Here is a 14716-nt window from a genome sequence, read left to right as displayed (position 1 = left end):
GGTTAGCTGATGACAGTTTGCTGACTGATAGCTGGTAGTTAGCTGGCTAGCTTCAGTTGAGGGGTTTCGGATCCGAAGTAAATATAAAGTGAATTTGGTTGTTTGGCTAATGTGTACCCAATGCCTGATTTATGAAAGTGAACAACCATTTGTCTCTTTTCATGGGTTATTGTGAGTTATTTGCCTTTCCCCATGATGATGGATAACAAAGGGATTTTGCATGTGCGTTACCTCATTTTTATACCAATGAAACAGTAAACCATGGAAATCCACAATACAGTTCCTTAAACTGAGATTATTTTAAAATATATATAAAACGTTAATGTAGATTACATTTTGTTTGATTTTTATTTATATGAATCATAAGGGGTGCCAATTATTGACACTTATATTTTTTAGATTTGTTTTTATTACTTGTTGTGGTCCTTCTGTAGCTCAGTTGGTAGAGCATGGCGCTTGTAACGCCAGGGTAGTGGGTTTGATCCCCGGGACCACCCATACGTAGAATGTGTGCACACATGACTGTAAGTCGCTTTGGATAAAAGCGTCTGCTAAATGGCATATATTAAACACTGACAGGTCTCTGACCTCCTCTCTATAGGCTGTCTCCTTGTTGTCTGTGATCAGGCCTACCACCGTTGTGTCGTACAGGAGGGGACTAAGCACACACCCCTGAGGGGAAACCGTGTTGAGAATCAGTGCGGCAGATGTGTTGTTGCCTACCCTTACTACCTGGGGGTGGCCCTTTAGGAAGTCCAGGATCCAGTTGCAGAGGGAGGCTGTTTTGTCCCAGGGTCCTTAGCTTAGTGATGAGCTTTGTGGGCATTTTGGTGTTGATTGCTGAGTTGTAGTCAATGAACAGCATTCTCACATACAGTTGAAGTCGGAAGTTTACATACACTTAGGTTGGAGTCATTAAAACTCGTTTTTCAAACACTCCACAAATTTCTTGTTAACAAACTATAGTTTTGGCAAGTCGGTTAGGACATCTACTTTCATGCATGACACAAGTCATTTTTCCAACAATTGTTTACAGACAGATTATTTCACATATAATTCACTGTACCACAATTCCAGTGGGTCAGAAGTTAACATACACGAAGTTGACTGTGTCTTTAAACAACTTGCAAAATTCCAGAAAATTATGTTGTGGCTTTAGAAGCTTCTGATCGGCTAATTGACATAATTTGAGTCAATTGGAGGTGTACCTGTGGATGTATTTCAAGGCCTACTGTCAAACTCAGTGCCTAATTTCTTGACATCATGGGGAAATCAAATGAAATGAGCCAAGTCATCAGGAAAGAAGCTGTAGACCTCCAAGTCTGGTTCATCCTTGGGAGCAATTTTCAAATGCCTGAAGGTACCACGTTCATCTGTACAAACAATAGTACGCAAGTATAAACCCCATGGGACAATGCAGCTGTCATACCACTCAGGAAGGAGACGCGCTTTGTCTCCTAGAGATGAACGCACTTTGGTAAAAAAGCTTTTAAAAGTATCTATATCCACAGTAAAACAAGTCCTATATCATTACATGGGCTTGCTCCTACCTATCTTCCCGAATTGGTCCTGGCCACCCGTCATAGCCTGGTTCCTCTCTAGGTTTCTTCCTAAGTTTTGGCCTTTCTAGGGAGTTTTTCCTACCCCCCCTGCTTCTATACCTGCGTTGTTTGCTGTTTGGGGTTTTAGGCTGGGTTTCTTTACAGAACTTTGATATATCAGCTGATGTAAGAAGGCCTATATAAATACATTTGATTTGATTTGATATCGACATAACCTGAAAGGCCACTCAGCAAGGAAGAAGCTACTGCTCCAAAACATCCATAAAAAAAGCCAGACTACGGTTTGCAACTGCACATGGGGACATAGATCGTACTTTTTGAAGAAATGTCCTCTGCTCTGATGAAACAAAAATATAACTGTTTGGCCATAATGACCATTGTGATGTTTGGAGGAAAAAGGGGGGGGGGCTTGCAAGCCCAAAGAACACCATCCCAACTTTGAAGCATGGGGGTGGCAGCATCATGTTGTGGGGGTGCTTTGCTGCAGGAGGGCCTGGTGTACTTCACAAAATAGAAGGAATCATGAGGATGGAAAATTATGTGGATATATTGAAGCAACATCTCAAGACATCAGTCAGGAAGTTAAAGCTTTGTCGCAAATGGGTCTTCCAAATGGACAATGACCCCAAGCATACTTCCAAAGCTGTGGCAAAATGGCTTAGTGACATCAAAGTAAAGGTATTGGAGTGGCCATCACAAAGCCCTGAACTCAATCATATAGAACATTTATGGGCAGAACTGAAAAAGTGTGTACAAGCAAGGAGGCCTACAAACCTGACTCAGTTACACCAGCTCTGTCAGGGGGAATGGGCCAAAATTCACCCAACTTATTGTGGGAAGCTTGTGGAAGGCTACCCAAAATGTTTGACCCATGTTAAACAATTTAAAGGCAATGCTACCAAATACTAATTGAGTGTATGTAAACTTCTGACCCACTGGGAAAGTGATGAAAGACATAAAAGCTGAAATAAATAATTCTCTCTACTATTATTCTGACATTTCACATCCTTAAAATAAAGTGGTGATCCTAACTAACCTAAGACAGAGCATTTTTACTAGGATTAAATGTCAGTAATTGTGAAAAACTGAGTTTAAATGTATTTGGCTAAGGTGTATGTTAACTTCCGACTTAAACTGTAGGTGTTCTTTTTGTCCAGGTGGGAAAGGGCAGTGTGGAGTGTAATTGAGATTGCGTCATCTGTGGATCTGTTGGGGCTGTATGCGAATTGGAGTGGGTCTAAGGTTTCCAGGATGTTGGTGTTGTTGTGAGCCATAATCAGCCTTTCAAAGCAATTCATGGCTACCGATGCGAGTGCTGGGGGGCTTTCTTGGGCACAGGGACTATGGTGGTCTGCTTGAAACATGTTGGTATTACAGACTCAGTCAGGGACAGGTTGAAAATATCAGTGAAGACACTTGCCAGATAGTCAGCGCATGCTTGGAGTACACATCCTCGTAATCCGTCTGGCCCCACGGCCTTGTGAATGTTGACCTGTTTAAAGGTCTTGCTCACATCGGCTATGGAGAGCGTGATCACATGGTCACCTGGAACAGCTGATGCTCTCATGCATGCTTCAGTGTTGCTTACCTCGAGGCAAGCATAGAAGTAATTTAGCTTGTCTGGTAGGCTTGTGTCACTGTGCAGCTCGCGGCTGTGCTTCCCTTTTGTTGTCTGTATTAGTTTGCAAGCCCTGTCACAAACGACAAGGGTCGGAGCCGGTGTAGTATTATTCAGTCTTAGTCCTGTTTTGACGCTTTGCCTGTTCAATGGTTTGTCGGAGGGCATAGCGGGATTTCTTATAAGCGTCTGGGTTAGAGTCCCGCTCCTTGAAAGTGGCAGTTTTACCCTTTAGCTCAGTGCGGATGTTGCCTGTAATCCATGGCTTCTGGTTTGGGTATGTACGTATGGTCACTGTGGAGATGATGTCATCGATGCACTTATTGATGAAGCCAGTGACTGATGTCCTCCTCAATGACATCGGAAGAATCCCAGAACATATTCCGGTTTGTGCTTCCTCCTTTAGTATTTGCTTGTAAGCAGGAATCAGGAGGATATAATTATGGTCAGATTTGCATAATGGAGGGTGAGGGAGAGCTTTGCACGCATCTCTGTGTGTGGAGTAAAGGTGGTCTAGAGGTTTTTTTCTTCTGGTTGTACATTTACCATGCTGGTAGAAATTAGGTGAAACAGTTTCCCTGCATTAATGTCCCCGGCCACTGTGCCGCCTCTGGATGAGAGGTTTCTTGTTTGTTTAGCAGTAAACTGTTTGAATAAAAATGATTCAGTGGCTATTATTGTGTGCTTTTATGTTTGCTTATTTTGTAACTCTAGGTAAAAAAAAATACTTTTAGGTATTTCATAGTGCTAAAAGTGCTTGGGACCTCATTTATACTTTTATAACATATACTCAAATTCGGACTGTGGAGGAATTTATTTGACCCCCCAAGTAAAAAAAAAAAAAAAAAATGTTGGACATTTAAGAACACCAGAAAATCAGCTCCAAGTGATTGATTTATTTTTCGGTGTATTTTACGCCCTTTTCGTGGTATCCAATTGTTAGTAGTTGTTATCTTGTCTCATCGCTACAACTCCCGTACGGGCTCGGGAGAGACGAAAGTCAAAAGCCATGCGTCCTCCAAAACACAACCCAACCAAGCCGTACACCGTGCACCTGGCATGCACTGCGCCCGGCCTGCCACAGGAGTCGCTAGTGCGCGATGAGACAAGGATATCCTTACCGGCCAGGCCCTCCCTAACCCGGATGACACTAGGCCAATTGTGCGTCACCCCACGGGCCTCCCGGTTGTGGCCGGCTGCGACAGAGCCTGGGCGCGAACCCAGAGTCTCTGGTGACACAGCTAGCACTGTGATGCAGTGCCCTAGACCACTGCGCCACCCAGGAGGCCCCAAGTGATTTAATTTTAGAAAAATGTTCCAAATTATTCCCACGCATAATAGAGCGATATATGTGATATCATAGCAATGTTAGCAAGGTGCAAAATTATTGTTTTAACAAATATTATATATGTCAGGGCTTATTGTTTACATTTACATTACATTTAAGTCATTTAGCAGACGCTCTTATCCAGAGCGACTTACAAATTGGTGCATTCACCTTATGACATCCAGTGGGACAGTCACTTAACAATAGAGAGGGATTACTTAACCTATCCTAGGTATTCCTTAAAGAGGTGGGGTTTCAGGTGTCTCCGGAAGGTGGTGATTGACTCCGCTGTCCTGGCGTCGTGAGGGAGTTTGTTCCACCATTGGGGGGGCCAATTGTCTCAGCCTCCAGTATTTATGCTGCAGTAGTTTATGTGTCGGGGGGGCTAGGGTCAGTTTGTTATATCTGGAGTACTTCTCCTGTCCTATTCGGTGTCCTGTGTGAATCTAAGTGTGCGTTCTCTAATTCTCTCCTTCTCTCTTTCTTTCTCTCTCTCGGAGGACCTGAGCCCTAGGACCATGCCCCAGGACTACCTGACATGATGACTCCTTGCGTCCCCAGTCCACCTGGCCGTGCTGATGCTCCAGTTTCAACTGTTCTGCCTTATTATTATTCGACCATGCTGGTCATTTATGAACATTTGAACACCTTGGCCATGTTCTGTTATAATCTCCACCCGGCACAGCCAGAAGAGGACTGGCCACCCCACATAGCCTGGTTCCTCTCTAGGTTTCTTCCTAGGTTTTGGCCTTTCTAGGGAGTTTTTTCCTAGCCACCGTGCTTCTACACCTGCATTGCTTGCTGTTTGGGGTTTTAGGCTGGGTTTCTGTACAGCACTTTGAGATATCAGCTGATGTACGAAGGGCTATATAAATACATTTGATTTGATTTGATTTATTGCCTAGTTAAATAAAGGTTCATTTAAAAACAATATAACAAAATGATTGCAGTCAATTTGCAGTCTAGAAATGATTTGGAATTATGTTCCAGCCCCCTGACCATCCGCTCAAGAAAAAAATAGCTGAATCTAGTAGATGATTCCTGTTATAGATGGTTATATATCAGTCTGCTAATACAGGACTAGTAAAGGCCCAGTGCATATACAGACGAGCTATATATACATATTCTTTGCCTCAAGAATTTTCAAGGGGTGCTGCAGCACCCCTACTTCACGCGGCTATGTTTGTATTACATATTGTATCATGTGTGTGCATGTCTATATACTGCTGTATCCATTTCTAAATTAAATGGACACTGATAATACAGTATATAAATTACTATATTCTATTTCACACAATTTGGATGGCTTTTTCACTAGTGGCATTTTTGCCTAGGAGCATGAACCTCGCGATAATGTTTGCACACGATGCGTGACGTTTGATGTAAGGTATCTTATTAAGTTCATTTTACAAAGGGAACTTAAAGATCCACCGCAGAGGTCTTAAGGTGGGTTGTGTCCAAAAATGTTACATTCCAACATTTTGTGAGGTTACCGATGGTAGCTGGACAAACGTCTAAATATTGCCAGGATTTTTTTTAAATCACAAGATTTCACTGCCACTGACAGCGGTGTTTGTTTGCTTTGTCGTTTCAAAAAGTAGCTTGATGAGTGTCCAAAGTAACAGTGGAAGTTTGGAGGGGACGCCATCTTGGTCCCAGATCTCCACGTCCCTTTCTCAGCAACATATCACGGCAGTGGTGAAGGCCAAAGGAGGTAAAAATAATATTATTGAAACAAAAGTATTTGCTAGTTACATGTTTTGTGTGTCGTTTTGTGGTACGTGTTAAGAGTCATCTTGAAATTAATTGCAACTGAGTAACACCGAAGCCATGGTGTGCAGCAGCCTGCTAGCTAGCCACTACAGACGAGTGTTTGCTGGTGGTGTCTGCAAATGTCCATGAGAAATAACACATGAGGAACGTTAGCTAGTTAACGTTAGCCAAATTACCTAAACTACTGATACATTTGTTCTTTGTTTGCAATATAAGTGAAGATTGTAGATGTTTACATGCTGAAGTGGAGTAGTTAGCTAGTTGGCTAACTGACTACAGAACTGATGTAGCCTAGGTTATCAGCACTAGAGAATTTGCTATCCAGCTAATATAGCTAGGTAGTTTAATAACTACATACTGCTAGCTAGCTGTCTCCACCGGCCAGCTACGTTGACAGCGTTAGCTAGCTAGCTATTATCGGTTGTTGAATGTTGTATTTGCTAGACAGCAAGCTAATATGTCAGATTTAAATCAGGGTCGAGAGATGACATGGACCTATGGATTCAGTATTGCCAGATCTAAACGGAATTCTGTGGACTGTATGAAATTATTTTCAAATATATATCTCAACATATCGATAGCTAGCTAATGCATGTCTGGCGACCCTCTTTTCCTTTGACACGAAGTCGGGATGACACCTTTTTATTGCAGTAACCAGCTAGGTACACTGCTGTGGAAACCCAATGTACAATTGACCATATCAGATTCAGAAACTGGGGGTTATAATCAATTGTATTGCACTCCTTGACTAAATTAGGTATCCAACTATTACTATGCTAATGAGGGCACACCGTGGTATTTTCAATGGCTTGCGTGGAAAGGAGGGTGGCAATAGTTTGTAATTGGGCAGTGTATTACTTCCGACACAAGTCTTGACGTAGTGGGCTAATGTGATGCTCATTAGCCATTACATGTTAGGTACTGTTTGGCCTAGCACGGATCATTTGACGACCTTTAAGACATCCTCCAGTGCGTTTTTCAACATTTCCTGTTGAAGAGCGATATCCCAAGGATAAATACAGGAAACGACACACACGAAAGGGTAAAAAAAAATGTTTGTTTTTTTAGGCACAACTGCCAACTTCAAGGAATAGGGCATTCGTGGAGTTGGTTTTATGGGACGTTATGTCATCAGCCTCCCCTTTGCTTAAGGAGCAATGGAGAACAAAGAAAGCCCCCTTGTGCCATGTCATGACCTACCTGGACTACCTATTGATGTGTGTTTTGTTAAGTAAATCAGGTGTTAAATGATGTGGAAAGTAGACTGGCCTGCCAATGTGTATGCCACAATAATGTCTATTTTCAAATCTTTTCTCATTGATCCAGACAGGTGAGTGCGATGACATGTAGCACTTTGGGGTGGACACCCACCTGTCTCAATGAGAGAAGATATGAAATGGACAAGATGGCAGTGTACATGCTTGGATACCTTCGTGGAGAAAAATTATACAATTTTTAACTGGGTGTCTTCTAAATTCACCCCCCCCCCCCTCTGCAATTAGACTCTGGAGCAGTGGAAACACGTTCTCTGGAGTGAAAAAGCATGCTTTACCATCTGGCAGCCAACGGACCAATCTGGGTTTGGCAGATGCCAGGAGAACGCTAACTGCCCCAATCCATTGTGCCAACGGTAAAGTTTGGTGGAGGAGGAATAATGGTCTGGGGATGTTTTTCATGGTTAGGGCTACGCTATTACAATCTAGACGATTCTGTGCTTCCAACTTTGTGGCAACAGTTTGGGGAAGGCCTTTTCCTGTTTCAGCATGACAATGCCCCAGTGCACAAAGCGAGGTACATGCAGAAATGGTTTGTCAGATCAGTGTGGAAGGACTGGGCTGCAGAGTCCTGACCTCAACCCCATCAAACATCTTTGGGATGAATTGAAATGCTGACTGCGAGCGTGGCCTAATTGCCCAACATCAGTGCCCAACCTCACTAATGCTCGTGCCTGAATGGAAGCAAGTTCCCGCAGCAATCTTCCAACATCTAGTGGAAAGCCTTTCAGAAGAGTGGAGGCTGTTATATAGCAGCAAAGGGGGGACCAACTCTGTATTAATGCCCAGAATTTTGGAATGAGATGTTTGATGACCCGGTGTCCACATACTTTTGGTCATGTAATGTATTTAGAGCAAATTTTCTGTCAGCAGTGATAAACTGATTTCTAGACATTGTGCTAGTTGGTAACATTCTTTAGATGGCTATATATATATTTTTTTGTAACCCAAAAAATACTGAGCACAGTACCCCTTAGTATAGAAGGCCACTGATGTGAAGAAAGTAGACTAAACTGCATCAAAGTAGTACAATTGTCTAATGCGTACTAAACTTACTCTGTTCACTACCTAATTAGACATTAAGACCTACATGCATAGGAAAACATTTAGTGTTGAAATATGAGTAGATTAACTGCATCCTCTAGTTAGCCTATAGTTGAGTTGTCAAAGTATTGTAACCCAGAATACATTTTCTGGTGGCTTTATACAAATTGTGCCACTTATTTTGATCTGAATCTAAGCTATAGGCCTAGTCTTATGCCAAATTAATTTTTGAATGACTGTCCAAGTGTCTGTCTGTCAACAGGTGGACACTATGTTGCACAGCATGGAGCTCAAATGACATCCACAGCATTCTAAGGGTTCAACCACTGGCTTGTGCAGGGGCTTGAATTTGGTTGCTTGGAATGTATTGGCTACTTATTTATGCAGAATGTCTAGGAAATCATCCCTCCTTGCCAAAGAGAGAGGGCTTACACTCCATGCTTTCCTGGCTTTTTAAAATATGAAAACGACTGTAGATCCAAGTGCGCTCAACGCAAGATTATGCTTTTATTTTAAGAGAACCATAGTTCGCTCAACGCAAGATTATGCTTTTATTTTAAGAGAACCATAGTTTTTGTTTTGTTTACTACCAAGTTAATGGTGGTGCGTCTGAGAGTATACACTGAGATGCTGTTGTAAAGTGAGAGCCGTGTCTAGTAGCCTGGTTCTTCAGACCATCATAAGGAAATGAAAGTGACATGACAACCGAGATCTGAAGTAGATATTTGGCATTTAAGTCGAGTATTATTTACTGTGTTACATCATCCTTACATGACATTTCTCAAGTTACTTCATGTTGCACTGAAATATCTACTGGCAAGCCATAACATTACCGTACTCCCCATTACCTTAACCTCTCTTGTTTTTGTTAGGCTGTATTGTAAATGATTGCTGTCTTTTCATTTTGTCACATTCTTTCAACTTTTCTACTTTTGATCAACTATAATGTTATTGTTGTGCACATCTGCTGCTTATTACAGTATTGGTGAAACATACAAAATACCTTAATCCACAAGTTTCACTTGGGCAGCTGTTACATACAATTATATTAAATCAAATTCATCTTGCCAAAAGTTGCTGCATAACATTGTTGCACTGTCCTGGGTTTGTACATTGATTCCCTAGAGCCCAAGTGCACCACATTTATTTCACCTCTACTCCACAAATGAGCTTAAGGGGCATCCATCTTGGGTGTCTTGGAACCTGCTGTGGTATCTGATCCTTTGTCCCCAGGGTGTTGTCTTTTTCTTTCTTTTGCGTATTTCGCTTTAGAGAGACTGCCTGCATCTGGTATTGCAGCATCCACAGACTGCAGATGAAAAGCAAACTCTAATATAGATTACAGGGTAGTTCATAGAATGGTCATAGAATGGTAGCACGTATATGATATGAGCTATACAATTAGGCTATGCCCTGGCAATGAAATATTTTTCTTGCAGTGGACATTTTTGTAAGATGAACAGGAGTGTTCAGTTTCTCAGGGGAATTTGAAATTGTAGGTGAGGAAAGTGGATTGAAACGATGGGTAGCCAGATGGTTCTTTTGGATTTTGATGTGAAGCCAGTACAGGGAACAAATTACAAGTGCCATGTCACTGGTGGCAGCACTTTTAAAAACAGTAGCACTAATGAGCGATCAATGTAGGGAAACGTTATCTGGCCTAGTTTTAGACAGTCTAGCTCTTGCAGTCATTTGTTTTTCTTCAGAACAATGTATTTTGTAGTTTAGTTGATGTAAGGGTGTTTGATTTTAAGAGAACTGCCAGAGAATAATTTGATGTCCGTTTTTTTTTTCTCTATTCCAGCTCTGATACGTTGGTGCACTCTGTGAAAGCCAAGTGAAACAGCCAGGCCCAGGTCCCTTGGGCCTACTACACTTGTGGGAATTGTCTTGGAGACAGGCCTGCATTGTTCTCCAGACTCATATTAGACAAGGTGGAGGAACTGTGTCGTCTTGTCTGTGGGTGCTGTAAACCACAAGCTGGTGGGAAACCACCATGAACTGTACTGGCCAGAGTAAAGGGGCTTGTACTGGACACACTGACTGCTCTGAGTCTGTAAAGGATATACATCTAGAGCTTTAGTTTTTATTTAGGCGTTTCCTCCACCCTGTCTTTAACTTTACTGGATAGTTGAGCAGAATTCAGAAGATTTATGGCAGTACCCGAGATGTAGATTCACTTTTGACCGTCATTGCATTTGGTAAGATGTATGTAAATAATCAGTGTCTCTCTGGTATTAGTCCTATCTGTGCTCTGACAGAGGAAGTGTTGCAGCAGACATGATGCACTGACTGAACAGGTGTTAAGAGACCTCCTAGCTCTTTGTTGATACAAAATGGAGCGCTTGTTAGAGCAAGGCTATGTCAGCTGTCTCCCAGAGGCCTTTAGACTTTAGGGAGACAGTCCAATCCTATTCTCTGTCTAGGATGTAGTCTACTAGTTTAAATCCTTGTTTATATGTGAAATGATAAAGATCTAGCATAGGGTATTATTGAAACTCATACACCACATGACCCAAAAGTATGTGGATAGCTGCTTGTTGACTGTCTCGTTCTAAAATCATGGGCATTAATATGTTGGTCCCTACATTTTGCTGCTTTAACAGTCTCCACTCTTCTGGGAAGGCTTTCCACTAGATGTTGGAACATTGCTGTGGGGACTTGCTTCCATTCAGCCACGAGCATTACTGAGGTCGGGCACTGATGTTGGTCGATTAGGCCTGGCTCCCAGTCGGAGTTCCAATTTATCCCTAAGGTGTTCGACAGGGTTGAGGTCAGGAATCTGTGCAGGCCAGTCAAGTTCATTCATGACTATCTCAAACCATTTATGTATGGACCTCACGTTGTACACCGGGGCATTGTCATGCTGAAGGGCATTCCCCAAACTGTTGTCACAAAGTAGGAAGCACAGAATCGTCTAGAATGTCATTGTATGCTGTAGCTTTAAGATTAAGGGGCCTAGCCCGAACTATGAACAACCGCTCCAGACCATTATTCCTTCTCCACCAAACTTTACAGTTGGAACTATGCATTGGGGCAGGTAGCATTCTCCTGGAATCTGCCAAACCCAGATTTGTCCGTTGGCCTGCCAGATGGTGAAGCGTGGCTCATCACTCCAGAGAATGTGTTTCCACTGCTCCAGAGTCCAATGACGGCAAGCTTTACATCACTCCAGCTGACGCTTGGCATTGCGCATGGTGAGCATAGGCTTGTGTGTGGCTGCTCGACCATGGAAACCCATTTCATGAAGCTCCCTACGAACAGTTATTGTGCTGACGTTGCTTCCAGAGGCAGTTTGGAACTCTGTAGTGAGTGTTGCAACTGAGGAAAGATTACTTTTAGGTGGTTTTGTTTAGATTTGAAGTTTTCATAACAATTGGAAATCAGAATTTTTGGGTGCCGATTTACCAAAAAAAACAAACTAAACTAGTTAACTAATCCAATGCAATAACGACCTGTCTCTCTCACGTTGCACTCCACAAGGAGACTGACTACCTGTTACACGAATGCAGTAAGCCATGGTAAGTTGCTAGCTAGCATTAAACTTATCTTATAAAAAACAATCATAATCACTAGTTAACTACACATGGTTGATGATATTACTAGATAATATCTAGCGTGTCCTGCGTTGCATATAACCTGACTGAGAATACAAGTATCGAAGTATCTGACTGAGCGGTGGTGGTAGGCAGAAGCAGGCGTGTAAACATTCATTCAAACAGCACTTTCTTTGCATTTTGCCAGCAGCTCTTCGTTGTGCGTCAAGCACTGCGCTGTTTAATTCCCAAGATGAGGCTGGTGTAACCGAAGTGAAATGGCTAGCTAGTTAACACGCGCTAATAGCGTTTCAAACATCGCTCATTCTGAGCCTTCTAGTAGTTGATCCCCTTGCTCTGCATGGGTAACGCTGCTTCGATGATGGCTGTTGTCGTTGTGTTGCTGGTTCGAACCCAGGGAGGAGCGAGGAGAGGGACGGAAGCTATACTGTTACACTGGCAATACTAAACTGGCTATAAGAACATCCAATAGTCAAAGGTTAATGAAATACAAATGGTATAGAGGGAAATAGTCCTATAAATACTATATTAACTACAAACTAAAACCTCTTACCTGGGAATATTGAAGACTCATGTTAAAAAGAACCACCAGCTTTCATATGTTCTCATGTTCTGAGCAAGGAACTGAAACGTTAGCTTTCTTACATGGCACATATTGGACTTTTACTTTCGCATTATTTAAACCAAATTGAACATGTTTCATTATTTATTTGAGGCTTAATTGATTTTATTGATGTATTATATTAAGTTAAAATAAGTGTTCATTCAGTATTGTTGTAATTGTCATTACAAATAAATAAAGAATCGGCCGTAAAAAAAAAAAGGTAATGGGCTTTTTTTGGTCCTCCAATAATCGGTATATGTGTTGCAAAATCATAATCGGTCGACCTCTAGTTTCGTTCTGTGAGCTTGTGGCTTATCACTTTTTGAATGAGCCGTTGTTGCTCCTAGACGTTTTGACATCACAATAACAGCACTTACATCTGACCAGGGCAGCTCTAGCAGAGTAGAAATTTGACGAACTAACTTGTTGGAAAGGTGGCATCGTATGACTGCTACGTTGAAAGTCACTGAGCTGTTCAGTAATTCCATTCTACTGCCAATGTTTGTCTATGGAGATTGTATGGCTGTGTGCTTGATTTTATACACCTGTCTGCAACGGGTGTGGCTGAAATGGCCTAATCCACTAATTTGAAGGGCTATCCACATACTTATATATTACACAAGTGTCTTGATATAGAGCACCTAGTGTCATGTTTGCCTTGAACACTCACCATGCAGAATGTGGTCATGTAATCCCATGTACTGGGATTAAGCTGTTTTAGTGTTTTGTAATGTCCTAAATTTATACTCACGATAACATTTTACATCTCCCTTTCTCTGTTCAGACATGACGTAACCAGACATTTTGCCTATTAAACATTTCAGACTTCAGGAAATTGCTTTCAGCTGTTTTGTGCGTGACAAGGGAACAATCCTCATTAGTTTTGCTTTATCACATCCTTTAGTTTTAACCAAGTGGATAGCTCTTTGATAATGCCTTTTAACAGATTCTATGCAACCTTTTATTGTTGGGGTATTCCTCAGGACTGATCTTCAAGCATATTCTGAAGGTCTTCAGGATTCCTAGTCAATCCCGACGTTACCTTGCAGTTAATCCTTAAGAGTCTAAGCTGTTACTAAAAACATAATTTTGTTGTTTGATTTGGAATTTTAGGACCCCTTTTAACCCCGAGGAAGAATGACAACTGTTTTACGTTACCTGACAAGCGAGTACATATTTGGTTGTTTTCATACTGTCATTTCCAAACAGTCTGTAAATATGAAAATTCTATAGCAATCTAGTGGAAAAGCAGACCGTGCGTTTGGACAATTAATAGACAATGGAGTAAATAAAACCTAAACATTGGCCTTGTCCAGGATGGGAGTCTACACAGACCGGTGTGCCATAGCCAACCAGAGCTACAGTAGGCCTTTATGCAAATAAGCCATTTGCCACAAGGGCCCGCCATCATTCACTTTGAACTGGACTGAGTTTTTACAGGCGGTAGCAACAGTGTGACTTTAGATCAGGGGTTCTTAAACTTTTTTTTAGCCTGGGACCCGAATGAGAAATTCTGTGTTTTTCCTGGGATCCAAGCTTAAGAACATATGTAAATATTGGTACATTTCATTGCCCTTATTGCATTTGTTTAATGCATATCGACAAACAAATAACAATGAAATGAAATGGCCATATAAATAGCTAGTAATGTTTCTTTTCCTCCATTTAAAAACTCTTACATATCTGTCTGTTGGAAATGTTGCGGTTTAAAATTAAACAAATAATTTTCATTCTGAAGGACAAACTGATTGATAACAGAACAGACACGCAGGCTTTTTGATAGGGTTGCACTAAGTAACGGTACAGATGAGAAATGATCAGGCCTAATGTACATCTTACTGTAGAAATTATTGTCAAGTCTAGGTTGGAGCTGTTGTTGTTAAAATAGCCCCTTTTTAAAAATGTATTCTGAATTGGAATAAACTGATCCAGGCTGTATCACCCCCGGCCGGGTTTG

The 14716-nt window shown here is 41.7% G+C and overlaps 1 protein-coding gene across 3 annotated transcripts in view; it reads left to right on the top strand.

Annotated features, from left to right (window-relative positions):
* Positions 1-5857: 5857 nt before the first annotated feature.
* Positions 5858-14716, top strand: part of tlk1a (tousled-like kinase 1a) — a 30147-nt gene continuing 21288 nt past the window's right edge. The window contains exons 1-2 of one of the 3 annotated variants that reach the window (XM_046362918.1): positions 5858-5953; positions 6106-6221. In XM_046362918.1, coding sequence (XP_046218874.1) covers positions 6113-6221 — 109 coding nt within the window. In that variant the 5' untranslated portion in view covers positions 5858-5953; positions 6106-6112. Of the gene's footprint in view, positions 5954-6105; positions 6222-7302; positions 7323-14716 lie in introns of those variants that run through there. The other 2 variants (XM_046362919.1, XM_046362920.1) reach the window with 2 other exon arrangements.

The sequence above is a fragment of the Oncorhynchus gorbuscha genome, linkage group LG09 (genome assembly GCF_021184085.1).
Source record: "Oncorhynchus gorbuscha isolate QuinsamMale2020 ecotype Even-year linkage group LG09, OgorEven_v1.0, whole genome shotgun sequence".
NCBI lineage: Eukaryota > Metazoa > Chordata > Actinopteri > Salmoniformes > Salmonidae > Oncorhynchus > Oncorhynchus gorbuscha.
Note: the sequence above shows the minus strand (reverse complement) of the source record. Positions and strands in the feature narration are given on the sequence as shown.